The sequence below is a fragment of the Octodon degus genome, unplaced genomic scaffold (assembly GCF_000260255.1).
Source record: "Octodon degus isolate 3935 unplaced genomic scaffold, OctDeg1.0 scaffold00077, whole genome shotgun sequence".
Classification (NCBI taxonomy): domain Eukaryota; kingdom Metazoa; phylum Chordata; class Mammalia; order Rodentia; family Octodontidae; genus Octodon; species Octodon degus.
Window position 1 is genome coordinate 1424329 of NW_004524653.1, and position 21478 is coordinate 1445806.

The window sequence follows — 21478 nt, forward strand, 5'->3', positions numbered from 1 at the left end:
GGCTCGGTGGTCTAAAGCACCTACTTAGAACAAGCAACAAGCTTAGCAAAGCACAGGGACCGCGGTTCAATCCCCAGCACCACATGCCAGCCAGCCCCGCCCCCTGGTGGGCTGAGCTGGCCGCAGACACACACATAAATAAATAAAAAAATTAAAAAAAAAATTGAAGTTCATAATGCTGGACTTTGTAATTCTTTTTTTTAAAGTTTTATGTATGTGTGTGTGTGTGTGTGTGTGTGTGTGTGTGTGTGGCCAGCTCAGCCCACCACGGGGCAGGGCTGGCTTGTGGTGCTGGGGGATTGAACCGTGGTCCCTGTGCTTTGCTAAGCTTGTTCTAAGGAGGTGCTTTAGACCACTGAGCCATCTCACCAGTCCCTGGGCTTTGTAATTCTTAAGTCATTAGGAATCTGTTCCCCATTTTGCACAAATCAGGCACTACAAAGGTAACTAGTGTCTCTGGGCATGCTAGGGCATCCTTCCTCCAGCTCCGCATAGCCCTGGGGACATCTTGGCTTCTGTTGAACACTAGGAATGAACGAGTGTTCTGCAGCTCAAAGGAGGTGGGGTGGGGTGCAGCTCTGGATCCCCTGCTGAGCACAGGACCTCACGGTCAGGAGCGTCATGGGGCTGCTGTGTCCTTGTCAGGCCCTTTCTTCCCACCCGCAGCTCGTAAGAAAGCAAGAAAAGCAAAGACAAAACCAACAGTGCCCTGGCTGCGCTGCGGCCTAGCGGTCATTTCTTCACATGGCAGGGAGAAGGGCCTCACAGGCGGGAACTCTTCAGAACACTTTTATTAGTTTGGATATTGTTCACCAACACGCCACTCCTCCTCTCCTACTCTGACACACCAGTGCTTTCATTCAGGAGTCTCTCCCCATACTTCATATATTGTAACACAGGCCTGCGGGTCTATAGGAAAGTCTGGGCCGTACAGCCGGGTGTTATTGCCGCTTGTCAAGACTGCTTTGAGATTACGTACTTTGGACAGAAATTGCATAAGGTCCTTCTCAAAGTGGGTTAAGGTGTTGAATGCATAGTTTTTGCTTGAGCAGCCATGTTGCGCTTTCTTCAGAGGAGAGCGAAGTGGATAGCCTCGAAGGCCAGGAGAGTTCTGCTCCTGTCAAGAAAGACAGTCAGGGTGAATAATTCCGTCAACCTTGCTGGTTTTGACACAGTCCTGAGAAAGATGAGTTCACCTAAGGTTCTATCACTGCTTTTGTTTCAGGGAGAGGCAAACTGGCAAAATCTGGTCTGCACCTTTTTATTTTTCCTGGTACCAAGAATCAAACCTGGGAGCTTGCGCTTGCCAGGCAGGCACCTACGCCACTGGACTAGAGCCCCAGCCCGTGCACCTGTTTTTGTAAATAAAGTTTTATTGGAACACAATCATATTCACTCATTTGTATATGGCCGCTGGCTGCTTTCAGGATGTAGTGGCAGACCTGAGAGTGGTTGCCACACAGGCTACATGGCCCACGAGGCTGATACTGTCTACCACCTGGCCTTTCAGAGTTCGCCTGCTCCTGCTCTGGTCACTCTGGACACAGTGTCATGAAGTCTACACGTCTGGAGGAAAACCCACCACCTTATTTCTCTGCCCTTTTCTTCCTACCTGAAAGGGCTATGGAGTTACTTTGGGGACCAGCAGTTACTACTCTGTCCTGTAGTGCAGGCTTTCCATTTGTGTTTCTTAGGATACTGATAACCTTCCCAGAAGTTCAGGAATTTGTATTCAGTTAAATTTTAAAAATCAAGGGGCAGCGGCTTTGGCTCTGTGAACAGCATTGACCTCAAACACACACCAAGTTCTGGAATCTATCCTCAATTTGAAGAAATTCACATCACAGGAACAACAGGGAGCCGGTAACAGGTCATCTTTGCTTTTCCACATCTGTGGATTTGAAGACTTCGTGAGGGTACATTTCTTCAGCCAGTGAGAAGGCTCTAGGTTTATCCCTAATACCACCACAAAAAACCAAACCAAACCAAACAAACAAACAAATGGGAAAAGGAAAAAGAAAGAGCTGTCCTTACCTTGGCTTTTGCCTTCTCACCGTGTCCCCGAAACTTCAGGATCACATACAGCATGACGGCAAAGAACAGCCACAGCCATTTGTTGGCCAGCCAGCTGTGCGCATACATGGGCAGGTTGGGCCGGACCCGGGAGTGCGCCCCGCAAGGCACCTTCTCCAGGGGCTCCGAGGCTTTGTCCCTCAGAGGGAACATGAAGGCCTCTCCGCAGGAGAGGTACAGAGATAAGAACAGCAGCCCACTCAGCGCCCGCATGGTGGGCAGTGAGTGCTCATGGTGGCTCTGTCCCCGGCCGGGCACTGGCCACTGTTGATGTCATAGAGCGCCCTGCCTGGGTGTCTATAGCCATTGTGATGTGTTGGAGCAGGGCGGCCCTGGGGGTCAGGCGCAGGACCCTGGGGGGGGTGGAGATGTCCAGCAGGCAACAGGAGAGGAAGAGGATGGAGGCCAGCTCCTTGCCAGTGCTGATGCTTTGCTGGGAGGGGCTGCTGGCTCTTTCTCCTTCACCTGTTGGACCAAGGCGTTGTGGGGGGATGGGAGGCAAAGGGTCCCATGGGGCCGCGTGCAGCAAGACAGATGTCAGCCCACCCTCTTATCATTCCATGTGGCCTGCATCGTCCCCCCACATAATGACTTGCCATCATCTAAGTATTAAGGGGAACTTAAAAAACTTGTTTCGAAAACAGATATTTCGGAAGCACTGGGCTTCCACTGCCTGACAGGTCACCTACCTCACCAAAGCGGGCCATCCCCAGGGGAATTTAGAGGACCTTATGGCTGGGCAGGGTGACTGAGATAAGAGGATTGCAAGTTTAAGCAGTTTGAGCTCCACCTGGGCAACACAGTGACCTACAGACCGTCTCACAATAAAAAGTTTTGGTGCTGGGGATAGAGCTCAGTAGCCTAGCACCTGCCTGCAAATGCAAGGTCCTGAGTTTGAGTCCTAGTACTAAAGTGTTTATAAGGGGCTTAGGATTTAGGTCGGTGTGAAGGCCCTGTGTTCATTTCTCAGAACGACTCCATCAATAAATCCACAGGGACAAGGACAGAGTGCTAAGCAAACAGAAACTGGCTGCTCCCCCCACTCAGGCTTTCAGGGAAGATGACCTTAGAGGGGACAATGTGGGTGGAGCTGAGATCCCAAGGTGTCAGCTGGGATTTGAGGAGGAGACGCTGAGGCTGCCACAAGGACCCTAGGGTGAGGACGACCCGTGTGACAGCTCAGCCCCAAGTCAGGGATTCACCCAGCCTTACCAATGTATCTGAAAATGTCACTCTGTAGAAATGCCGCTCAGTGCCTACAGGGCTCACACTGTCCCCTGGGTCACTGTGCAGAGACCTCCCTAAGGTGCGTTTGGACTCGGGACTTTCCATTGCTCCTTCACTGTACCTCTCTGTTGAGCTCTAAGCAGCGATACAGGGGTTCTGAGAGCCTGTGTGAAACCCCAAGGAGACTGTGCACGCCTGCTGCAAGCATACAACTGTCACCCAGGAGTGGTGCCACCTGGTGCCCGAGGCCTAACATCACAGACCTGCGCACCCGACAGCCCCTGCTGGATAGGCCCATGTGGGATGCCAGAGGTGCTGGTGTCCACAGCTTCTGGCCAGGGACGGCCTGTGTCCTGCCTGGAGGTTTGTCCTCAGCAGGACACCGTCCTGTCTCCTCTTATCAGTATCTGCAGCTCTGCTGTCAGTGAGGCACCAGACCCTGGGTGGTGCGGAGGACTCACAGCAGAGCCGCTTGGTGAGTTCTGTCACTTGCTTTTTATTATTTGGAAATGTTCCTGTGTGTCTGAGGACTGGAATCTCTTTTCCTCCTACAAGAGTTCAAAGGTCGGGCTACTTTTCAGTAAATGGGGCCAGGGGAAAACAGGAATTCTGGGAGGCCTTGAAGTCACATTGGAGTGGAGGGGACTTGGCGGGCAGCCCCGTAGGAACCTAGCTGGGCAAGTCCAGGGAGGTGGAGAGTAACACAGACTAGCCAGAGCCGCCTGCCCTCCTGGTCCCTGAAAGCTGCCAAGGGCCTGGGCCCCAGGTGGATGAAGGAAGCGCTAGGCGATGTTCCGCTATGAGCCTCCAGCTTCCACTACCGACGGACCCTGGGCACGCCTAGGTTGGACACAGGTGAGCTGTGGCTGGGTGGCACTGAGCAGAGCAGACATGGGAGCCCCAGGATACCTGGGAAGTGGATGACAGTCCCTGCTTCCCTTCTGCGTGATGCTGAATCCCATGAGCAGGCTACTGAGCCCCCAGCTCTTGAGGGCAGCCGAGAACCAGGCCAGCTGTGAGCTTCCCACCGGCCACTGCCTTGGGTGCACCCAGGTGTCGCGCTGGCACTCTGGCAGGACAGTGCCGCCGACAGTGGTGAAGAGCGCTCCGCTTACAGGGCCAAGGCCGGACCTCTGAGTTCAATGCCTCCACCTTGCGTCCAGAAGATCCGCGGGCCTGCCAGGGGAGGTCCCACAGCTGTGCAAGGTCTTTGAACCTTGGCAGGATACTGTCCTGCCCACAGAAGCCGAACCAAACCAGAGTGCGGGCCTACTCAGGACCCAGCCCCAGCTAGGCGCTCTGAGACCTCACCGTTTAAGGCTGAGGACACTGATGGGGTCTGTGAGAACTGGATGCATTCAGAACAAGCAGGGGCCGGGGAGGTGGCTCAGTGGAATAAGCACTTCCCTGGCAAGTACAAGGGCCTGAGATCAATCCCTGGCTCCACAAAATAAATAAAGAAAAATAAAAAATAAAACAGTAATCCACTCTAAGTCCTTTGTGGTCTTAGAAAGTAGCACAAATACAGGAACCAAGAAAACATTCAGCACAACCAGTGCAGCATGGGGGTGCACACTGTGATCCCTGCACTCCGGGCTGAGGCAGGAGGAGGATCACTGGGAGTTCAAGGCCAGCCTGGGCTATATGGTGGGAACCAGCCTCCCCCCTTTTTAATGTATCTGATACAGGGTCTCACTACGCAGCTCAGACTCCTAGTGATCCTTCTGTTTTCAGCCTCCCCAGTGCTGGGATTACAGATGTGCACCACCATACCTGGACTTGGTTGAGGGCTCAGCAGGCCCAGGGATAGGGCCAGCATGGCCGGTGGTGCTGGGGATCAAACCCTGGTCCCTGCGCTTGCCTAAGCACTTAGTGTGAGCTATCTCACTGGCCCTGTGAGACCCTGTCTTTAAAAACCAAAACCAAAACCCACCCCCAAATCAGTGTAAAACTGTCTCATTAAAGCTAATATAGGGAAAAATTAAAAACTGGTAAAAATGGTCATGAAAATAAAAATGTAATGGCAAAAACTAGTAATATCTGACAGATTAGTCCTTCAAAAGTGAAAATAGAGCATGGGCTATGCTAACAATTTTAGCCAAATAAAAAAATAAGACTGTTACAAAAGTAAAGACCCTAAAACAGCTTAGCTGGGCATACGGCGTGCCAGAGAGGGAAGCAGAGTGGGAGCCTTGGTCATCCAGAGGCCTCGTGGCGAGGCCTGCGCGCTCACATCTCGCTGGCTGCCTGGGCAGCTTCGAGGGTGACTTCAACGCTCAAGATACATAAGGCCCCAAGGTCACGCTCCATTCCTTGACCTTCTGCTGAGGAAAGGCAGGATCCCCGAGTTCATGGACTCACTGCTGCCCCTGGTGGTGCAATGCTCAAGTTTTGAGACAGGGAATCACCAGACAGCCCAGGCTGGACTCAAACTCGCAGTGTCCTCCTGCCTCAGCCTCCTGGGCCACCACGCTTGTGGCAGGTCTGTCATTATCTCAGCGAAACATCACGTGAAGGGAGAGCGGAAGGGTAAGGGAAAAGGCAGACGACTTTATTCTGTATCACATTATTAAGCACTCAGCTACCCTCTACTCTGCTCAAAATGAGGACAGACCCCTCGCCCAAGCGTGCCGGACAAGGCTCGGCTCCTTCCAGAGCTGTGTGGTCAAGTGTTACCCAAGGGTGCCCGCAGGGCTGGGATCCAAAACTCCCCTTGGGCTGCTCCCCCAGCAGAGGATGACCGCAGCAGGGAAGCCTGGGCAGCGGGAAGTCGTCTTTTGCAGACCAAGAAGGCCAAGGTGCATAAGGGAGTGCCAGTCGTGAGCCGCCCTGCCCCTCCCCAGACCCTGTAGAGCCTCGCAAGAGTGACCACATGGGATGGGTCCGGCAGGGCGACTTTATAACGCAGTTCGCTCAGAAGCAATAGGACGTGTGGGTGACCCAGTGGGCCGACTCCTCCTTGGGGCGCTTGGCGGAGCTGTGAGTAGTGAAGAGGGACTTGTAGGTCTCAGACTCTTCGCTGTCTGCAATGGACCGCTTCGGGGCTGCGCCGGGGGGCTTCCCCGCCTTCCCAGAGGAGGTCCCACTCACTGCTGCTGGGAAGCAGAAAGGCAGAAAGCTCTCAGGTCAGGCCCAGATCACCCCAGACACTGCGTGCTCTCGCTCACCTCTTTCCAGAGGCACAGGGGATCAGACCCATGCTCACCGGGCTCAAGCTCCTGGGCTCCCAGGGGCCACTGGCCCTTCTCCCCACCTCATGGGCACGCACTGTCTTAGCCTGGTGGGCAGTGAACTGCCTGGGCAGTGAGCTTCCCACCAGCCAAACCGTGCAGACCCACCTGCACCCCGGGGAGCCGAGGGGCCCTTCTTCTCCAGCCCGGGATCCTCAGGCTTGCAGCTCTTGATTTTGGATGGCCCTGGCAAGTCTGCAAAACACAACAGAAGCTAAACAGAAGCTGAACCAAACCAGGGTGCGAGCCTACAAAGGACCCGGCCCCCGTCCTGCTCTGGTGAGCATCGGCCTCTTTCCTGTCTTACCTTCACTGACGCCTGCACTCGAAACCGACTCTGCCGCCTTGGGCTTCTTTGTTTTCTGTAAAAAGAAAGCAGCTGCTGGAGGCTGGGTGCCTTGTGACAGGGACAGGAGCCATTCACCCTGGCACGCTCCCTGGCCTGGGGGATGTGGCTGCACCCAAGGACTTTGCCCCGCGTCCCTCCCAAGGGAGAACCTGTATTCCCCAAGTTGCATCCTTCAAACTCGAACTGAACATGACCAGTCTCACTGATCCAAGTCTCTGTTCACTTGGCAGCACTGAAGTGAAGCAGGGAAAGTACACCTGCCCGGGCGAAGGCTGCAGCATGCACACGCACTATGCCTTTCCTTTCAGGACCTCTTTTTCTGTGGTCAACTGCTTTGACATTTATTTATCTAACTATAAGGCCTGGAGACTTATACTAAGAACATTTGAGCTGTTCTCCTAAAATAAACCTGGATTGCTCTTGTTAGGTTTTAGGCACTAGAATTTCGTAACTCGGAATAGTTATTCTGGTCAGGAACAATTAAAAAAGGAATGAGCCATTCTAAAAATCACACAGCTGTGTTTGTACTGATTCAAATGCAGAAATTACTAACAGGACAATATTCATTTAAAGGACGTTAAAATGTCCTTTTCCTAAGTGTCTGCGTGGCAGCAAGAATGACACAGGGTAACTGCTTCGGAACACCCTGCTCCTAGCACCCTAACAGGACCTCTGCCAGGCGACACTCTTAACCAGGAACACACAGGCAATGTGACTTCCGGGGCTTGTGCAGAGCAAAAGCTTGCTCTCTTTACCCACACAATAATGCATGCAGGGGCCGGGGAGATGGCTCAGTAGGATAAGCGCTTGACTGGCAAACAACAAGGATCTGAGTTCAATCCCCAGTTCAGCAAAAAAAAAAAAAAAAAAAGCAAGCATGCATCGGGCTTGTGAAGGTCACAATTCCAAACACATCTACTCATTTCTAAGGCTTCCACTGAGAGCTGAGTTATCTGAAAAGCACCAGCAATGAAGAGGTAGAGAGGAGCCGTGTCCGTCTCCAGCTGCGGGACTATTTGGGAAATATTTTGTATCTTGGCAGCAGTATCTACGAGGTGACAGACACTCCTGTGCGCACTCTGCGGAGGGGATCATCAGCTCCCCTGCGCTGCGGCAACCTGGCAGGAAGCCCGGACAGAGAAGATTCACTGAAATAAGATTCAAGAAAGTACCTGACACCCCAGGAGCTTCTTCTAGAACGCGGTTTCTCCCTTTTGCATGTTTCTAAAAGTGACTCGAGGGCAGCAATGGAGAACAAACAGATCCCTTTGGGAAACCGTCCTTGTCACGGGAGCCTCTAGTTTTTCCTTTCTCTCTGCTCTTGAAGTCAGAGTAATTAGAGAACCACTTAGAATTTCCGCACAGGCAGACATTCGGGTTTTAGCCTTAGTGCACTGCTATGTGCCTCGAGGCTCTGCACGGGGGGCTGCTCGCTGGTGCTGGATGGCTGCAAACAGCCGCGCAGAGAGAGCATCTGCATGTGACCCCGCAGCGCGGCTTGAGGACATTATGTTCTACTTAAGTGAAGTGAGAGAAGGAGCAGAGACCGCTGACCCAGCTCCCGACTACTCTGCGCTCAGGCCTCAGGGCAGCGCCGCCATGTGCACCTCCAGCAGCTGCTTTAAGCCGCCATGTGCACCTCCAGCAGCTGCTTTAAGTCTAACCACCACAAATTATTATTATTCCAAGGTGATGTGGATTCTGTAATTTCTTCTGCAACTGAAGAAACATACAAAGCAAAAAACAAAGATCTGAAAAACTCCCACCTCGCTGCATTACTCCGTCCCAGAAAGCTAGTCCCACTTTACGGCCATGTCCCCCGACGCTGCTGCCCTCGGGTGCTGACTCTGGTTTTCTCAGTTCCAGCATGCTCTTGCTTTTGTTCTGATCACACTGTTTCTCCCAAGTTTATCTTGAGTCTAACTTTTCTTTTTATGGTACCAGGGATTGAACTCAGTACCTTGTGTTTGCTAGGCAGGCGCCTGTGCCACTGAGCTATCTCCCTGACCCTTTTACATTAAAAAAAAAAAAAAAAAAAAAAAAATACCACTCACAAAAGATCTGTAGTATACAGCTAACACCTGCTCCTACTTAATAAATAATAAAATGCACTGTTGGGCCCAGGACTGATGGCCTTTTTTTGGGTGACACTGAGGCTCAAGTCTAGGACTTCTGGAACACTGAGCAAGTGCTCTTCCCCAGACCACACCCCAGCCCCAAGTGATTTTCTAATTTTAAGCTTTGGCACCAGGAATCAGACTCAGGACCGTGCGCTTGCTGCGCAGGTGCTGTCCACTGAGCTCTATCCCCAGCCTGATTTCTCACTGAGCCTCTTGTCATGCCACAGCACTGAGCAGCTTCCACTGCTCCCAGAATGTGGTGGTGAACCCGGGAGCAGGACACAGCCCAGCACTGCTCCCCAGGGCTTTCGCTGGGCTCCCAAGCCGGGTTCTGGAAGGAAGGCGCAGGAGCTGCATCCCCTGTGACACAGCTACCAAGCACCCCCCACCCTGAGTGTCCTGAGGGGCTGCGCCTGCTGCTCTGGGAGAGGAAAAGAAAGCGGGCACCCTCAGACCTGAGGCCGGCTGGAACCCAGGCTGCAGGGGCTCTGGCATGCTTCAAATGTGAGTGCCCCAGAACCTCTGCATTGTGGAAATGATGGTGACTGTCCAGCGCCCCTTCGCTTTACCAGCTATGCAAACGGACACGTATTCTTCTAAAGTGACAGCAACAGTTGCGGCTGCTGCCTCCCCTGAGAGCCTGCAAGGCTCTGCGCCACTTCCCTCCCAGCACCCCACGTCCCATGGGGGCGCTGTCCCTCCCACCTCACTGGCTGCGAGGACAGCACAGCTCACAGACCCACAAAGCCCTGCCCGTTACCTTCTCCTGCTTGGCTCTCAGCCGCCTCTCGTCCATCCTCTTCCTCAGCACCTCCACATCCTCCTTGGTGCCATTGAGCACGATGACGTCATCCTGCTGAAAGGCAGCCCCACACTGGAGGGCAAGAGAGCCAGGCCCGTCACCACCAGGGTGGAGGCCACCCAAGTCCCCATTCCCATCTCCAGCACTGTCCTGTCCTGCAGCTTGGCTCCCTCGGCTGTAAAGAGACTGACCCAAGGGCAGCCCTCTCAGCTGCGGGCAACTCCAGTCCCCAGCAAGCACTGATCAGCCTGGCGACAGTCTGTGGTGCAAAGGAAGGACAGACCTCGCCACGCCCGCTGAGACAGAGGAACCCTGGGGAGCATCTGACACCTCAAGGTGCAAGACAGTGCTATGAAAGAACTGGTAGGAAAACACGCTTTATGACTAGGACAAGCAATGCCATCTAATGCAAGAAAAAGCCACAGCCATAAAGTGAACATGGTCACTTTGCAACGGGACCGACTGCACTCAACAAAGTCAATGCACAAAGCTGCAAGCCAGGGGCTAAGAGAAAAGCTCTGTAGCACACACAGCACACGATTACTCAAACCCCCCTCCACACACTGGCCCGGAAACATTCCAGCTAAACAGAAAGGATGTGAACAGCCAGTCCTCTGGGCAGGATGTCCAAGGCTCAGGCTATTCGGCCTCTGAAGCCACCATTGGAGTCCAGCAGTGTCCCAGGACGGATCTCTGCCTGGTGGCCATTAGGAGAGAGGGGTGGCCAGGACCAGGGAGGGACAGATGCCCCAGAATGGCGCAGCTGGAGATCTGCTGCACAGCGTGGGGCCGGCTCTCGCCACACACGCAACTCAGTCTGCGAAACAGAAATGTTGGCTTATTGGGGGATAGCAATCACCTCATTGTGGATGCGTGGGTCAAAACATCACCTGTCACAATGAGATGATCGCTACTGTCCTCACCTTCCCTGGCACAGGCCCCAGCCCTGCCCCCGCCCCCAGCATGGTGGCCCACGCCTATAATCCCAGCACCCGGGAGGCCGAATACAGAAGGATCACCATGAGTCTGAGCTGTGCAGTGAGACCCTGCACCAAGCACAATAAGAAAAAAGAAAGTAGCGTCTAGCTCTCGGCTCACAGCTCAGGGGACAGAACCATAAAGCAAGCTTTTGAAAAGCAGGCTTGCGCTTCCCACCCAACACATCTCCCCCACCACGCCCTAGACCTGCACCTGCACTCAGAGCCCTCACCCTCACACGAAACTACCCCCAGCCCAGGTGCTGCACTCCCAGCCGCACTTCCTCCTCCACATCTGAGGCACCTCCGATCGACTTCCCAACTCTGCAGACTGGACTTCTCATCTCATGTGAGTGGAGCAGCACAGCGCTGGAGTGTGTGCCAGACCGGCCCGTCACTTAGCGGGACTCACTATTCCACGCATCAGAGCTATGCTGCCTTGTACTGCCTGTCTATAATCCAGCCAGTTTATTCATCCATTCACCAGCTCAGGACAGCTGAGTCGTCTGCACTTTTCGACCTCCATAAATAATACAGCTAAGAATATGTGAGCAAGGCCTTGTGAGAGCGCGTGCTTGTACTGCTCTTGAGGAGACCCAGCAGCAGGATGACAGGCTCACAGGCTGCCTCCGTCTAACCCTCGCAGGAAGTGCCTTATTTGAAGCAGAGGCTGCAGCGCTTCATGGGATTCCGGCCTGTGACGCTCGGCATCCTCTCCTGTGCTCCTTGGCCATCTGTGTATCTTCCCTGGAGAAACAGCTGCTTACATCCTTTGCCAATTTCTTGTCTTGTTTCCTTAACAGTGAGCTATAAAGAGCTCTCTATACATTCTGATTATGCCTATAAGTAATGCCTTATACTGGATAATTTATAAACAGAAATTAATTGCTTGTGGTTCTAGAGGCTAAAAGGCCCAAGACCAAGGAGCTGGCAGATGTGGAGCCTGATGAGGCCCATTCCTTGTGGGCGTAGCTGTCAATGCAACCAGGCTGTTGAGATGGCCCCACGTCCCTTTGTCACCACATGGGGGAGGAACCAAGGACCCCTCCTCAGGCCAGCAGCCGCAGGGCCTGCCCTCACGACTCAGCCACTTCCCAAGGCCTGACCATGGTGCTATTGTGCTGGAGATGGGTTCAGCCTGAGTCGGGGGAGGCCACATCATTCAGACTACAGCAAATTTGGATCCATGATTTACAAGGCCTTTCTGTGGGCTGGATAAAATCTTTTGAAGCACAAATCTCCAATGCTGATGAAATCCGATGTACCAATTTTCTCTTCTACCTCTATCCTACTGGTGCTGTTATTTTAAATCATTGTCTAGGGGCTGGTGAGATGGCTCAGTGGTCTAAAGCACCTACTTAGAACAAGCTAAGCTAAGCAAAGCACAGGGACCGCGGTTCAATCCCCCAGCACCACATACCAGCCAGCCCCACCCCTGGTGGGCTGAACTGGCCACACACAAACACACACAAAAAAAAAAAAAAAAAAAAAAAAAAATCATCATCTAACCCGAGATCATGAAGATTTACTCCTAAGAGGTTTACAGTTTTAGCTTGTATATTCAGGCCTATGACCCTCTGCATTCAGTTTTGTTAAAGGTTTCAAATATTTTTTGTTAATTCATTAGTACTGATTACAGAAAAAAAATAAGATTCCTGATTAAGCACATTCATGGTCCAGCCAGTAGGTTTTTTTTTTTTTTTTTGGTCTTTCTAAAAATGTATTTAGTACAGTGTATACAGGGTCTCACTATGCAGATTGGACACCATGCCCTGAGCCCCAGGAGATTACAGGGGCGCACCACCATGCCTAGTCTCAATCACCCTCTCAGTGTGCCCCAGAAGCAGGGTGGGGCTGGCACAGCACACAGGGGATCGAACCCCAGCCGCTGCGCTCTGCCTAAGCAGGTGCTTTAGTTCGCTAAGCTATCTGGCCAGCCCTAGCCAATGGTTAATTACCTTTTAAGCTTGATCCAGTATTGTCTTAACCAAAATAAAGGGGCACGGCCATGTGGCCTCTCAGAGGGTAGGTGTGCTGCGGCCCGGCTGGTCACCCTCCAGTGTCTCCTCTTGGAGTTGGACCTGGTTTACTACCAGCCTTTGTCAGAATCCACTGAGAAATTGGGTGGTTCTGCTTTTGTTTCCAGGCAGGAAGTCTGATTCGGAAATTCTGTGAGGAGACATGGCTGCACTCACAGGCGACAGTGTGCTCCCCACGGTGGACTGAAGCAGAGGAGGCTGTGTTCACCTCTGTGTACCACCAGGCAGGGGTCCAGATTCATTCTTCAGTGTATAGCTAAGCAACATTTTTTTTTTTTTTTTTAAATGTATTTGGTATAGGATCTACAGGGTGTTCAGGGTCTCACTACGTAGATTGGACTTGTAGCGATTCTCCTGTTTTCAGCCTCCCAAGTGCTGGGATTACAGGTGCGCACTACCATGCCTAGTCTCAGTAAGCCCCAGGGGTGGGGTTGGCAGGGATGCCAGGGATTGAACCCTGGCTGCTGCATCTGCCTAAGCAGGCACTTTAGTCCGCTGAGCTACCTGGCCAGCCCTAAATGTATTTATTTGGTTGTAACGAGGTCTCACTATGCAGCTCGGACCTATGGTGATCCTCCTGCTTTCAGCCTCCCCAGCGCTGGGATTACAGGTCTCTACCCCCATACCGACTCTGGCCGGTCAGTCCACCCTGGGTGGGGCGGGCCTGCACAGCACTTGCTGGGGCTCAAACTGCTGTTCCTGCCCTTGCCTAAGCTGGCCTAAGCAGGCGCTTTAGTCTGCTGAACTATCTCACTAGCTCTGAGCAACGTTTGCTGAAGTGTTTCCCTTCCCTCATTGAGTTGTTCATTTAATAAAAAAATCTATCAACCCTCAACTTGAAGGCTTATTTCTGAGCTCTCAATTTTATTCTGTGGATATGCCTATCCTTGTGCCACTACCACATAGCTTGCTTTTTTTTGAGCGTGTGGGCCAAAGAATTTACTGATATTTGTAAGAACACTTTAATTACATATTATAATCACAGGTATCTGAAAATACGCTATAAGTGAAGTCTGTTATTAGCCTGGTGCAGTGGCAGCAGCTACTGGGAAGCCCAGGTAGGAAGATCCCAAGCTGGAGGCCAGCCTCCTGCGCTTAGGGCTGGGGACCCCACCCGATGCTGGGACCTGGGTCACTCCCCAGTACCACAGCAGAAGGGTTCTACTATCAAAGCACTTAGCTCGACTCACTAGACAGTCACTGCAGAGCATAAGCACAGTCACATCATCCAGGGGGAAGCTTGTGAGGTAAGAGAACAGCAATGTTGCCAGGTCTCCTGTGTGCACCAGGGTAGCAGGGCAGACCGAGCCCAGAAGCTCCTTCAGTGACACTCCTGGCCACTGAGAGACACAACGAGTGTGTTCAAGCATCAGTTTCTTGAGCCCCAGCAGAAGACGGCGATCCTGCTGCGGGCCTCTCACTCCTGACTGGCTGGGCTAGTTACTGAGGTTCTTTCATGAAGCAAATGTTCATGCCAAGATCAGCTCAGGTCAACATTTTTAGAGCTGGTCTGGTAAGGTTTTATGACTAAGGATCCCTTCCTTTGGCTCGCAAGTCCCACAGGCTGGCAGCACAGGGCACTGACATAAGGTGCTCTGGGAAGGCCCCTGGGAAGTCCCAGCCAGGATGTCTGGGCAAAGAAGCCCTTGCTCCTGCCCCTCCGGGTGTCCCTTCCTTGGGGAGGAGACAAAGTCACCTGCAGGAACTGCTCAGGTGGCAGAGAAGGCCCTGCGGGACCTGCACTGTGACTCTTCGTAAGTAACTCTCCTGAGGGTAGAGCCACGCAAGTAGGGGAGGCGCTGGCTCCCCTGCCTCCTCTGGGATTCCTGCTGCTGTCCCTTGCCAGGGTCGCTGCTGCCCTCTTTCCTAGTATGTGTATGTGTTGGGGGGCAGCAGGTGTCATGGACTCTCCTCTGGACACGGCTGCCTGGAGCCACATCGGCCCTGTATACACACTTCTGGGCGTACCCGGCTAGAGCTGACAGACCGCTAGAGCTAACTGGTCACAAGACCGAGCCAGGACCTCTCAGATTAAAAACAGAGCCAGCCTGCTCTTCTCTAGAGCCAAAAGTCCTGTCAGACTCAGGCCCCCGAGTGAGTTCTGCCTGTGTATGGGTATCACCTAAGCACATGGAGTGGGGTTTCCTGGCCCCGGTCCTTCCAGAGAACCCCTGCTGTGAACGGTGCAGTGCATGTGCCTGACCCGGGGACACTGGGTGGCTTGGCCGGCCGCTCTGCCTCAGGACGCTGCTCTCATCTTGCACAGCACAGGATCGTACCCCACACGCCTACACTGCCTGACCTGAGCGAGTGTTTCCTCCAGCAGACCCTCAGCTCTGTGGGGCGCCATGCTGTCTTCACCAGCTGTTGTGGGGCCCCACTGGCTACCCAAACATTAAGTGAGGGAATGAAAACAGTTTTAGGAAATATTTTCATCCAGGAACCGTGACTCATGGAGTCCAAGTTGGCCCACAGAGCCCAGAACACAGAAGCTTCTCTATTAACAGCTGCCTGCAGGGGGCACGCCGTGAGAGCCTGGGGACGCGGTCCTGTCTGCTCAGTTACAGCACAGACAGGAGTCCTGTGAACCAGCAGCGTGCGGTCTTGGTACTCACGGAGACTACCAACCCTGATGGTTTTTGTTAACACTGGGCATCAGAACCAGGGCCTGGTACAGGATAGGCAGGTGTTCTGCCCCTGACCCACAATGCTGTCCCTCATGACACCTAGTTTATGTTCCTTAGCTCTGTGGCTATTTTATTTTTGAGATAAGACCTTGCTATGTTGCTTCACTTTTCTCTCTCTCTCTTTCTTTTTTTTTTGTGGAACTGGGGATTGAACTCGGGTCCTTGTGCTTGCCAGGAAAGCGCTTATTCTACTGAGCTATCTCCCCAGCCCCTGCTTCACTTTTCTTAACAGATGAGTTCATAGAGAAACCAGCGAGCTGCTGTAGCTGAGAGGAATTAAAGCCCTGAACAGATGCCCCAGGGTGGGTGGAAGACGGACGAGGAAACGTGAGAGGGGCGGCAGGCCCCAGGGCCCTGGAGTGCAGCCAGCAGGGACACTGTGCTTGGGCTCACCCATGTCCCGAAGCCTGGCATTCCTGGGAGCCCGGCAGAAATGCTTAAGTTTTTCCGAACACTGTTTAGGAAGAGATGAGACTCAGGGCCACCTTTCCTTGCAGTGCAGCCCCAACGTCAGACAGGTGAGCTGCAGCCTCACCTGGGCGGGGTTTCTGCAGCTGTCTCATCTTGGGTTTTCAGCGGGGGACCCAGTGCTGCAGACTCGCTCAGAGGCAGAGGTAGCAACTACTTTTCCACCTGCATGTCACAATCAACAAGAATGAAACCCTCCAGGGATGCAGAGGCAGCACAGCCTGCCAGGCAACTCTGAAGCGGTGCCACTGTGAGGAGGGAAGCATCGGGAAGAGAGGCGCTGGTGGCACAGCCGCGATGTCACTCCCCAACGGAGCCTTCGGCGAGTGCAGCCCTTGCTGCTGCACACAGTGAGGGGCAAGAGCTGAGCAGGTATGTGTGATTTCTGAAGTACGGTGTGTTGATGTGTTTTCTCTCTGGCTTAAAGTAGAATGCTAGAATCTCAGTAAATCTAGTAAATCGGTACATCAAATCTGTGGCTCCCCCAAATAGCCCCCACCTTCTCTTTAAGCTCCCCTAAGTAGAATATTTTCATAATATGAGATCAGCTAGATTTCAAAACCTAAATGCTATCAGTTTTAACTCCTCACATGGGAGGTTCTAATGAAGACAGCTTCAATGTCCAAACCCACAGTTCTCGTTTTGTGCTAATAACGAAATCAAAACGTGTTAGCCGTGGCTGCTGGAGACCGCAACATGAAGTCTTCCTCTTCATATCAAAATGGCTTAAAGATCCATACCTGCCCTAGGGACACGCATGCTGTGATTAACACATCTATTTCATGGACAGCTGCACGGCAGCCTTTGAGCTCAAAGGCAGTCAAAGAAATAAGCTCAAATAATTCAAGAAAATGGTGTTAGTGTCAGGGAGCTTTCAACAGTGCACTAAGCCCAGAGAAGGCAGAAGAGACAGGCATGGAATCATCACGGCTGTGGCTGCAACGACTTCAGGTGAGCGCGACCAGGGCCCGTGTCCTTAGCCAGTAGGCTAAGCGCCAGGTTCTCAGAGAAGTTAAGTACAATAATAAACATCATTTTTTTTTTTAATACAGTAAGGGCTGGCCAGATAGCTCAGCAGATTAAAGTGCCTGCTTAAGTAGACACAGGAACTGGGTTGAATCCCCGCCATGCTGTGACAGCCCCACCCCTGGGGCACAATGAGACAGAGACTGAGACTGGGTGTGAAGGTGTGCACCTGTGATCCCAGTGCTTGGGAGGCTGAAAACAGGAGGATTACTAGGAGTCCCACCTGTGTAGTGAGACCCTGTACTGAATACATAAAAATACATAAATAAATAAATAAATGCAGTACTCTGAAAACCCTTTTTGGTCACTAAATTGTTTCTGCTGATTAAATTAACACTAATGTTATAAAGCAGTGATTATTTTTAAACTATTGGACTACATCTTTGAAGTTCACCTTTAAAAATGAACTTCCATTATTACCTATTTACTCACCACAACTACCTTTAAAAGTAACAACTAGAGCCAGGAATGGCAGCATTTGGGAGGTTCAGGTAGGAGGAAGCACCCCAGGTTTGAGGCCAGCCTGCACTATATAGCAAGACTCTGTCTCCAAAATCTAACCAACCAACCAGCCAACCTAAGTTAAAAACGGTGGCTAGGTGTCGAGTAAGTAAGCTTACTATGACCTGTGAAGGCCCAGAGTCTACCACAATTAGAAGGCAAGTACAACCTGAAGGGAAGCACAGCAAGAGCAGGTGGGGGCTAGGGCCACAGTCCAGGGCACAGCACCTGCCTCACTTGTCACACTGTCCACAGGACGCCGCCAGCTCCCTCCCTAAGTCTTTCCGATACAATGACCCCATCCTGCGATAGATGCTCAGAAGCAAACCATCTCTGGGAGACTCATGACCCCGCACCACAGTGTTTTTGGCTTTGGCTGCTTAGGCTGCGCTGGTGGTGAGGAAGGAGACGGGAAAGGGTAACGGCTCTAACTGGGAGAGTAAGGTGCTCCGAGAGAAGCCTTTTTGTGCCTGGACAAAAGTGTCAAATGTAAAGCAATTCTGCTGGGGTCTGGAAACTTCGGTTACTGCAGACTGCTGCAGTTCTGAAGAGGGAAAAGTCCCTGCACTTCACAACCACAGCTTTGATGGTGGTTTGCACCGAAAGCCGCCACAGTGCCCAGATGTCAGGTTCCAGGCAACTGAAGACATGGTCTCAACAGTGCTCACTGCTTGGAAGCTACTGAGTCCTGTTACGCACTAATACAGTTCAACAGCCCGGCTTTCAAGGGCTGGAGTCGTGGAAGACCAAAGCTTAGGTCATCTAAGGAGAGGCCTGGGAAAGGTCACCTGAGGAGAGGCAGGGCCCAGAAAACACTTTGAAGTGTTCTCTAGCACGCGCCAAATTTTGGGAACCATCTGCGATGTAGTCACACCTGAGAACATGGGATCTAGGAAAGGTAAAATCACCTGGGCTGGCCAGAGAACTGGCCTGTCCCCTGCACACACACAAGGAGAATGGTCACTCTTCTAAAGCCTTGCAGTCGATAAATTCGTAGATGTAACTTTTATCAAGAATTATGGCTTATAATTTTAGGAGACCATGGTCTTTTCTTTTAGGAAAGACCATTTTAGGAGTATGTATTTCTTACTTGGATGATCCCACCCATGTCTTTTGGAAATTAGTAACAGAAAGTCACATGTTAAATACAGCTTCGTTATGGCCTAAAAACTGACTTTGTAACAGAAACAAAACAACTAATCAGAAGCACTAGGAGATGTTTACCCAAGTGAGCACGGAGAGCTCGCACTACTGTAAAAGGGAACCCTGTGTCCCCAAACAGCATTCCTCTGGGAATGTCCCATTACCCCTGGATGTGGTGTTAAGGGGACAGCAGGAGCTATTTATATTAAAAAGCAGGAGGTCTCTGAAGACTTCACTTACGAGACCTGCCCTGACCAAGGGCTGGACGCCAAGACCCACCGCTGTGCTTCCGGCTGTCGCGCCATGCAGCTCTCAGCAGGCATCTACACAAGCCCAGGAAGCCCGGGCCAGACCAGTAGCAAGTGAAGGCAGCGCTGACCCAACTGAGGGTGACAAGGTAACGCTTGACCCAGCCTCACCCCACTCTACAGGTGGAAAAGCCACTTAGCCTGGGTATTACCCTGACGGACCGTGGCTGCTCCTGGGACTTGTTGTCATTTAATTATGTAAACTTCTAAAGATACCCAGTCCCCAGGGCTACCGTACAGGGTATCCAGTCGGTGCAGAGGGGCTTTACTGAGTCTGCAGTGGGTTCAGAGCCCCCAAACCCAGGCCAGGGAGATACGTCAGTGGCACAAACACCTGCCTAGCAGGCTCAAGGTCCTGTGTTCAATTTCTGGTACAAAACCAAAACCAAAGCAAAACAAACCTGTGCTTCCTATACTAAAGCCACAATACAGGGATAGGTGTGACAGACTACAGCTCATGGCTCACCTTTAATCCAAACTCTTAAATGTCCTAGAAAGCTTTACTCTTAAATGTCCTAGAAAGCTTTACTGTCATTTTCTTCACTACAATATTTATTTTTACAATTTAAATTATTTAGAAACTTATGAATTTTTTTTTTTTTTTCTTTCTGGAACTGGGGATTGAACTCAGGCCCTTGCACTTGCCAGGGAAGCGCTTATTCTACTGAGCCATCTCCATGGCCCCAATGCTGTATAATTTAAACAGCATCTCTAAAAGGAGGCCATAAGGTTTGATGTTTAGTGCCACCAATAAGCATTTAGGTCACCACATCCACTGTGAGGTAATGCAACAGCTCAAAGTACAAAGGTTTTCTTTTAATTTTTATTTATTTATTTATTTACTTATTTGGTACAGGGTCTCACTACACAGCTCAGACTCCTAGTGATCCTCCTGTCTCAGCTTCCCTAGCACTGGGATTACAGGCGTGACCACCATGCCTGGTTTTGGAGCTGGCATGACACGCCCAGGGTTCTGGGGCCAGCATCCTACAAAGGCTTTTTAAAAGTAGGCAACAGGAAACTGTGATGGGGGAAAAGGGAAAGGAAGGGGAAACACACACACGACTGCTAAGCTAGTAACACAGCTAGTTTCTCTTAGTGCATTGAAAAGTCTGTGCTAATAGTGTTTGGACGCTATTTCACGCCTTCATCTTGTACTCTGAGTGACTACTATGTAGATAACAATACACAATATCAATTATCGTTACTGCTAGTCTGCTTTGAAATAGTTTATTTTTTTCTCTTTAAAAAAAAAAAAACAGGCAACAGGAATAAGATGGTTTTTTATGGAAACTAAGAGTCCTGATTGCAAACAAACACAAAGTGCTGGCACTGTAGAGCCTGCAGCTTACCCAACTAGACCCCAAAGGACGATCCCCGTGCATGGCACTAACTAGCATGCTCCCGGTGACCTGTGCTACTGCTACACCTATTCAGGTACTTCCCTTGAGTCAAGATACCTCGGTTTTAATCACTGAAGTCTGCCCTACAAATAATTCAGAAACCCATTTCAACAGATTAAGCTTGTAATCCACAATCTCTCACTTCTGTAAGGATCTGGTCTCCACAGAACACAAATACATGGGAATAGCACGCAAATATGTCACCAGAGAAGGGTGGGATTTGTAAAACCACAGGGACCAGCACCATGCCTGATGCTTTTTTCTTTTTTTGAGACAGGGTCTCACTATGCAGTTCAGGCTGGCCTTGTGCTCACTTTGTAGCCAGACTGGTCTCGAATTTGCCATGATTCTCCTGCCTCAGCCCAATGCTATTATATGACCACAAAGGGGCAGACAGGACAGAAGTGGAACTCAGACGCTGCTGCTTTCACCACTTTGTTTTGGTTTTTGTGTGTTCTTCTCCCCCTTCCCCTCTCCCCCTTCAACTCAGACCCTTGTGCTTGCCAGGGCTTATTCTACTGAGCCATCTCCCCAGCCCCTGCTTTCACCACTTGGGAAAACAGGTGCTGTCTTCTCTTCTTTCTCCCAGTACTGAGGTTAGAATCTAGGGCACTCTACCAGAGAGCTGCATCCCCAGGGCTTTTTATATTTGACTTGGTGACAAGGTCTTGCTAAAGTGCCCATGCTGGCCTAGCGTGCTGTGCTGCCCCAGCCTCCTGCAGAGCAGGATTACAGGTGTGCACCTCCATGCCCTGGAGACTGCAGTTTCTTAAGGAGCGAAATTGGTTGCGACATCCACCGTGTGGTAAGATGCTTCACTATCTCAGATCTGCCCAGTGAAGACGTGTATGTGGTGTCTACAGTACCTTTCAATATTCCACTGTGCAGAAACCAGAATAATTTAAATGCCCACCAACAGATAAACAGATAAACTGCCACAAGATGGACCATGACTTACTAATAAAAAAGAGCTGGTGATAAATGGGATGACAAAGATGAATCTGAGAATCACTATTCCAAGTGAAAAAAACACATGTTCTAGGATCCCAATTTTATATGTAGAGTGCACAAACTAATCTAGAGCAACAGGAAACATACCAGCAACTGCCTAAAGAAGGAGGGAGG

General features: G+C 51.4%; 2 protein-coding genes across 3 annotated transcripts in view; both read right to left on the bottom strand.

Annotated features, from left to right (window-relative positions):
- Positions 1 to 788: 788 nt before the first annotated feature.
- Positions 789 to 2328, bottom strand: Fam209b (family with sequence similarity 209 member B). The gene is made up of 2 exons (XM_004636100.2): positions 2035 to 2328; positions 789 to 1117 (listed from the first exon to the last, which is right to left on the bottom strand). Exons 1-2 carry the CDS (start codon positions 2284 to 2286, stop codon positions 857 to 859), a joined length of 513 nt encoding a protein of 170 aa, XP_004636157.1. The 5' UTR covers positions 2287 to 2328; the 3' UTR covers positions 789 to 856.
- A 3501-nt stretch (positions 2329 to 5829) lies between these two features.
- Rtf2 (replication termination factor 2) overlaps positions 5830 to 21478 on the bottom strand; it is a 37838-nt gene continuing 22189 nt past the window's right edge. Inside the window, exons 6-9 of one of the 2 annotated variants that reach the window (XM_004636013.2) lie at positions 9760 to 9873; positions 6838 to 6892; positions 6639 to 6725; positions 5830 to 6392 (exon numbers count right to left, since the gene is read on the bottom strand). In XM_004636013.2, the coding sequence (XP_004636070.1) occupies positions 6214 to 6392; positions 6639 to 6725; positions 6838 to 6892; positions 9760 to 9873 (435 nt within the window). In that variant the 3' untranslated portion in view covers positions 5830 to 6213. Of the gene's footprint in view, positions 6396 to 6638; positions 6726 to 6837; positions 6893 to 9759; positions 9874 to 21478 lie in introns of both variants that reach the window. The other variant, XM_023720792.1, reaches the window with a different exon arrangement.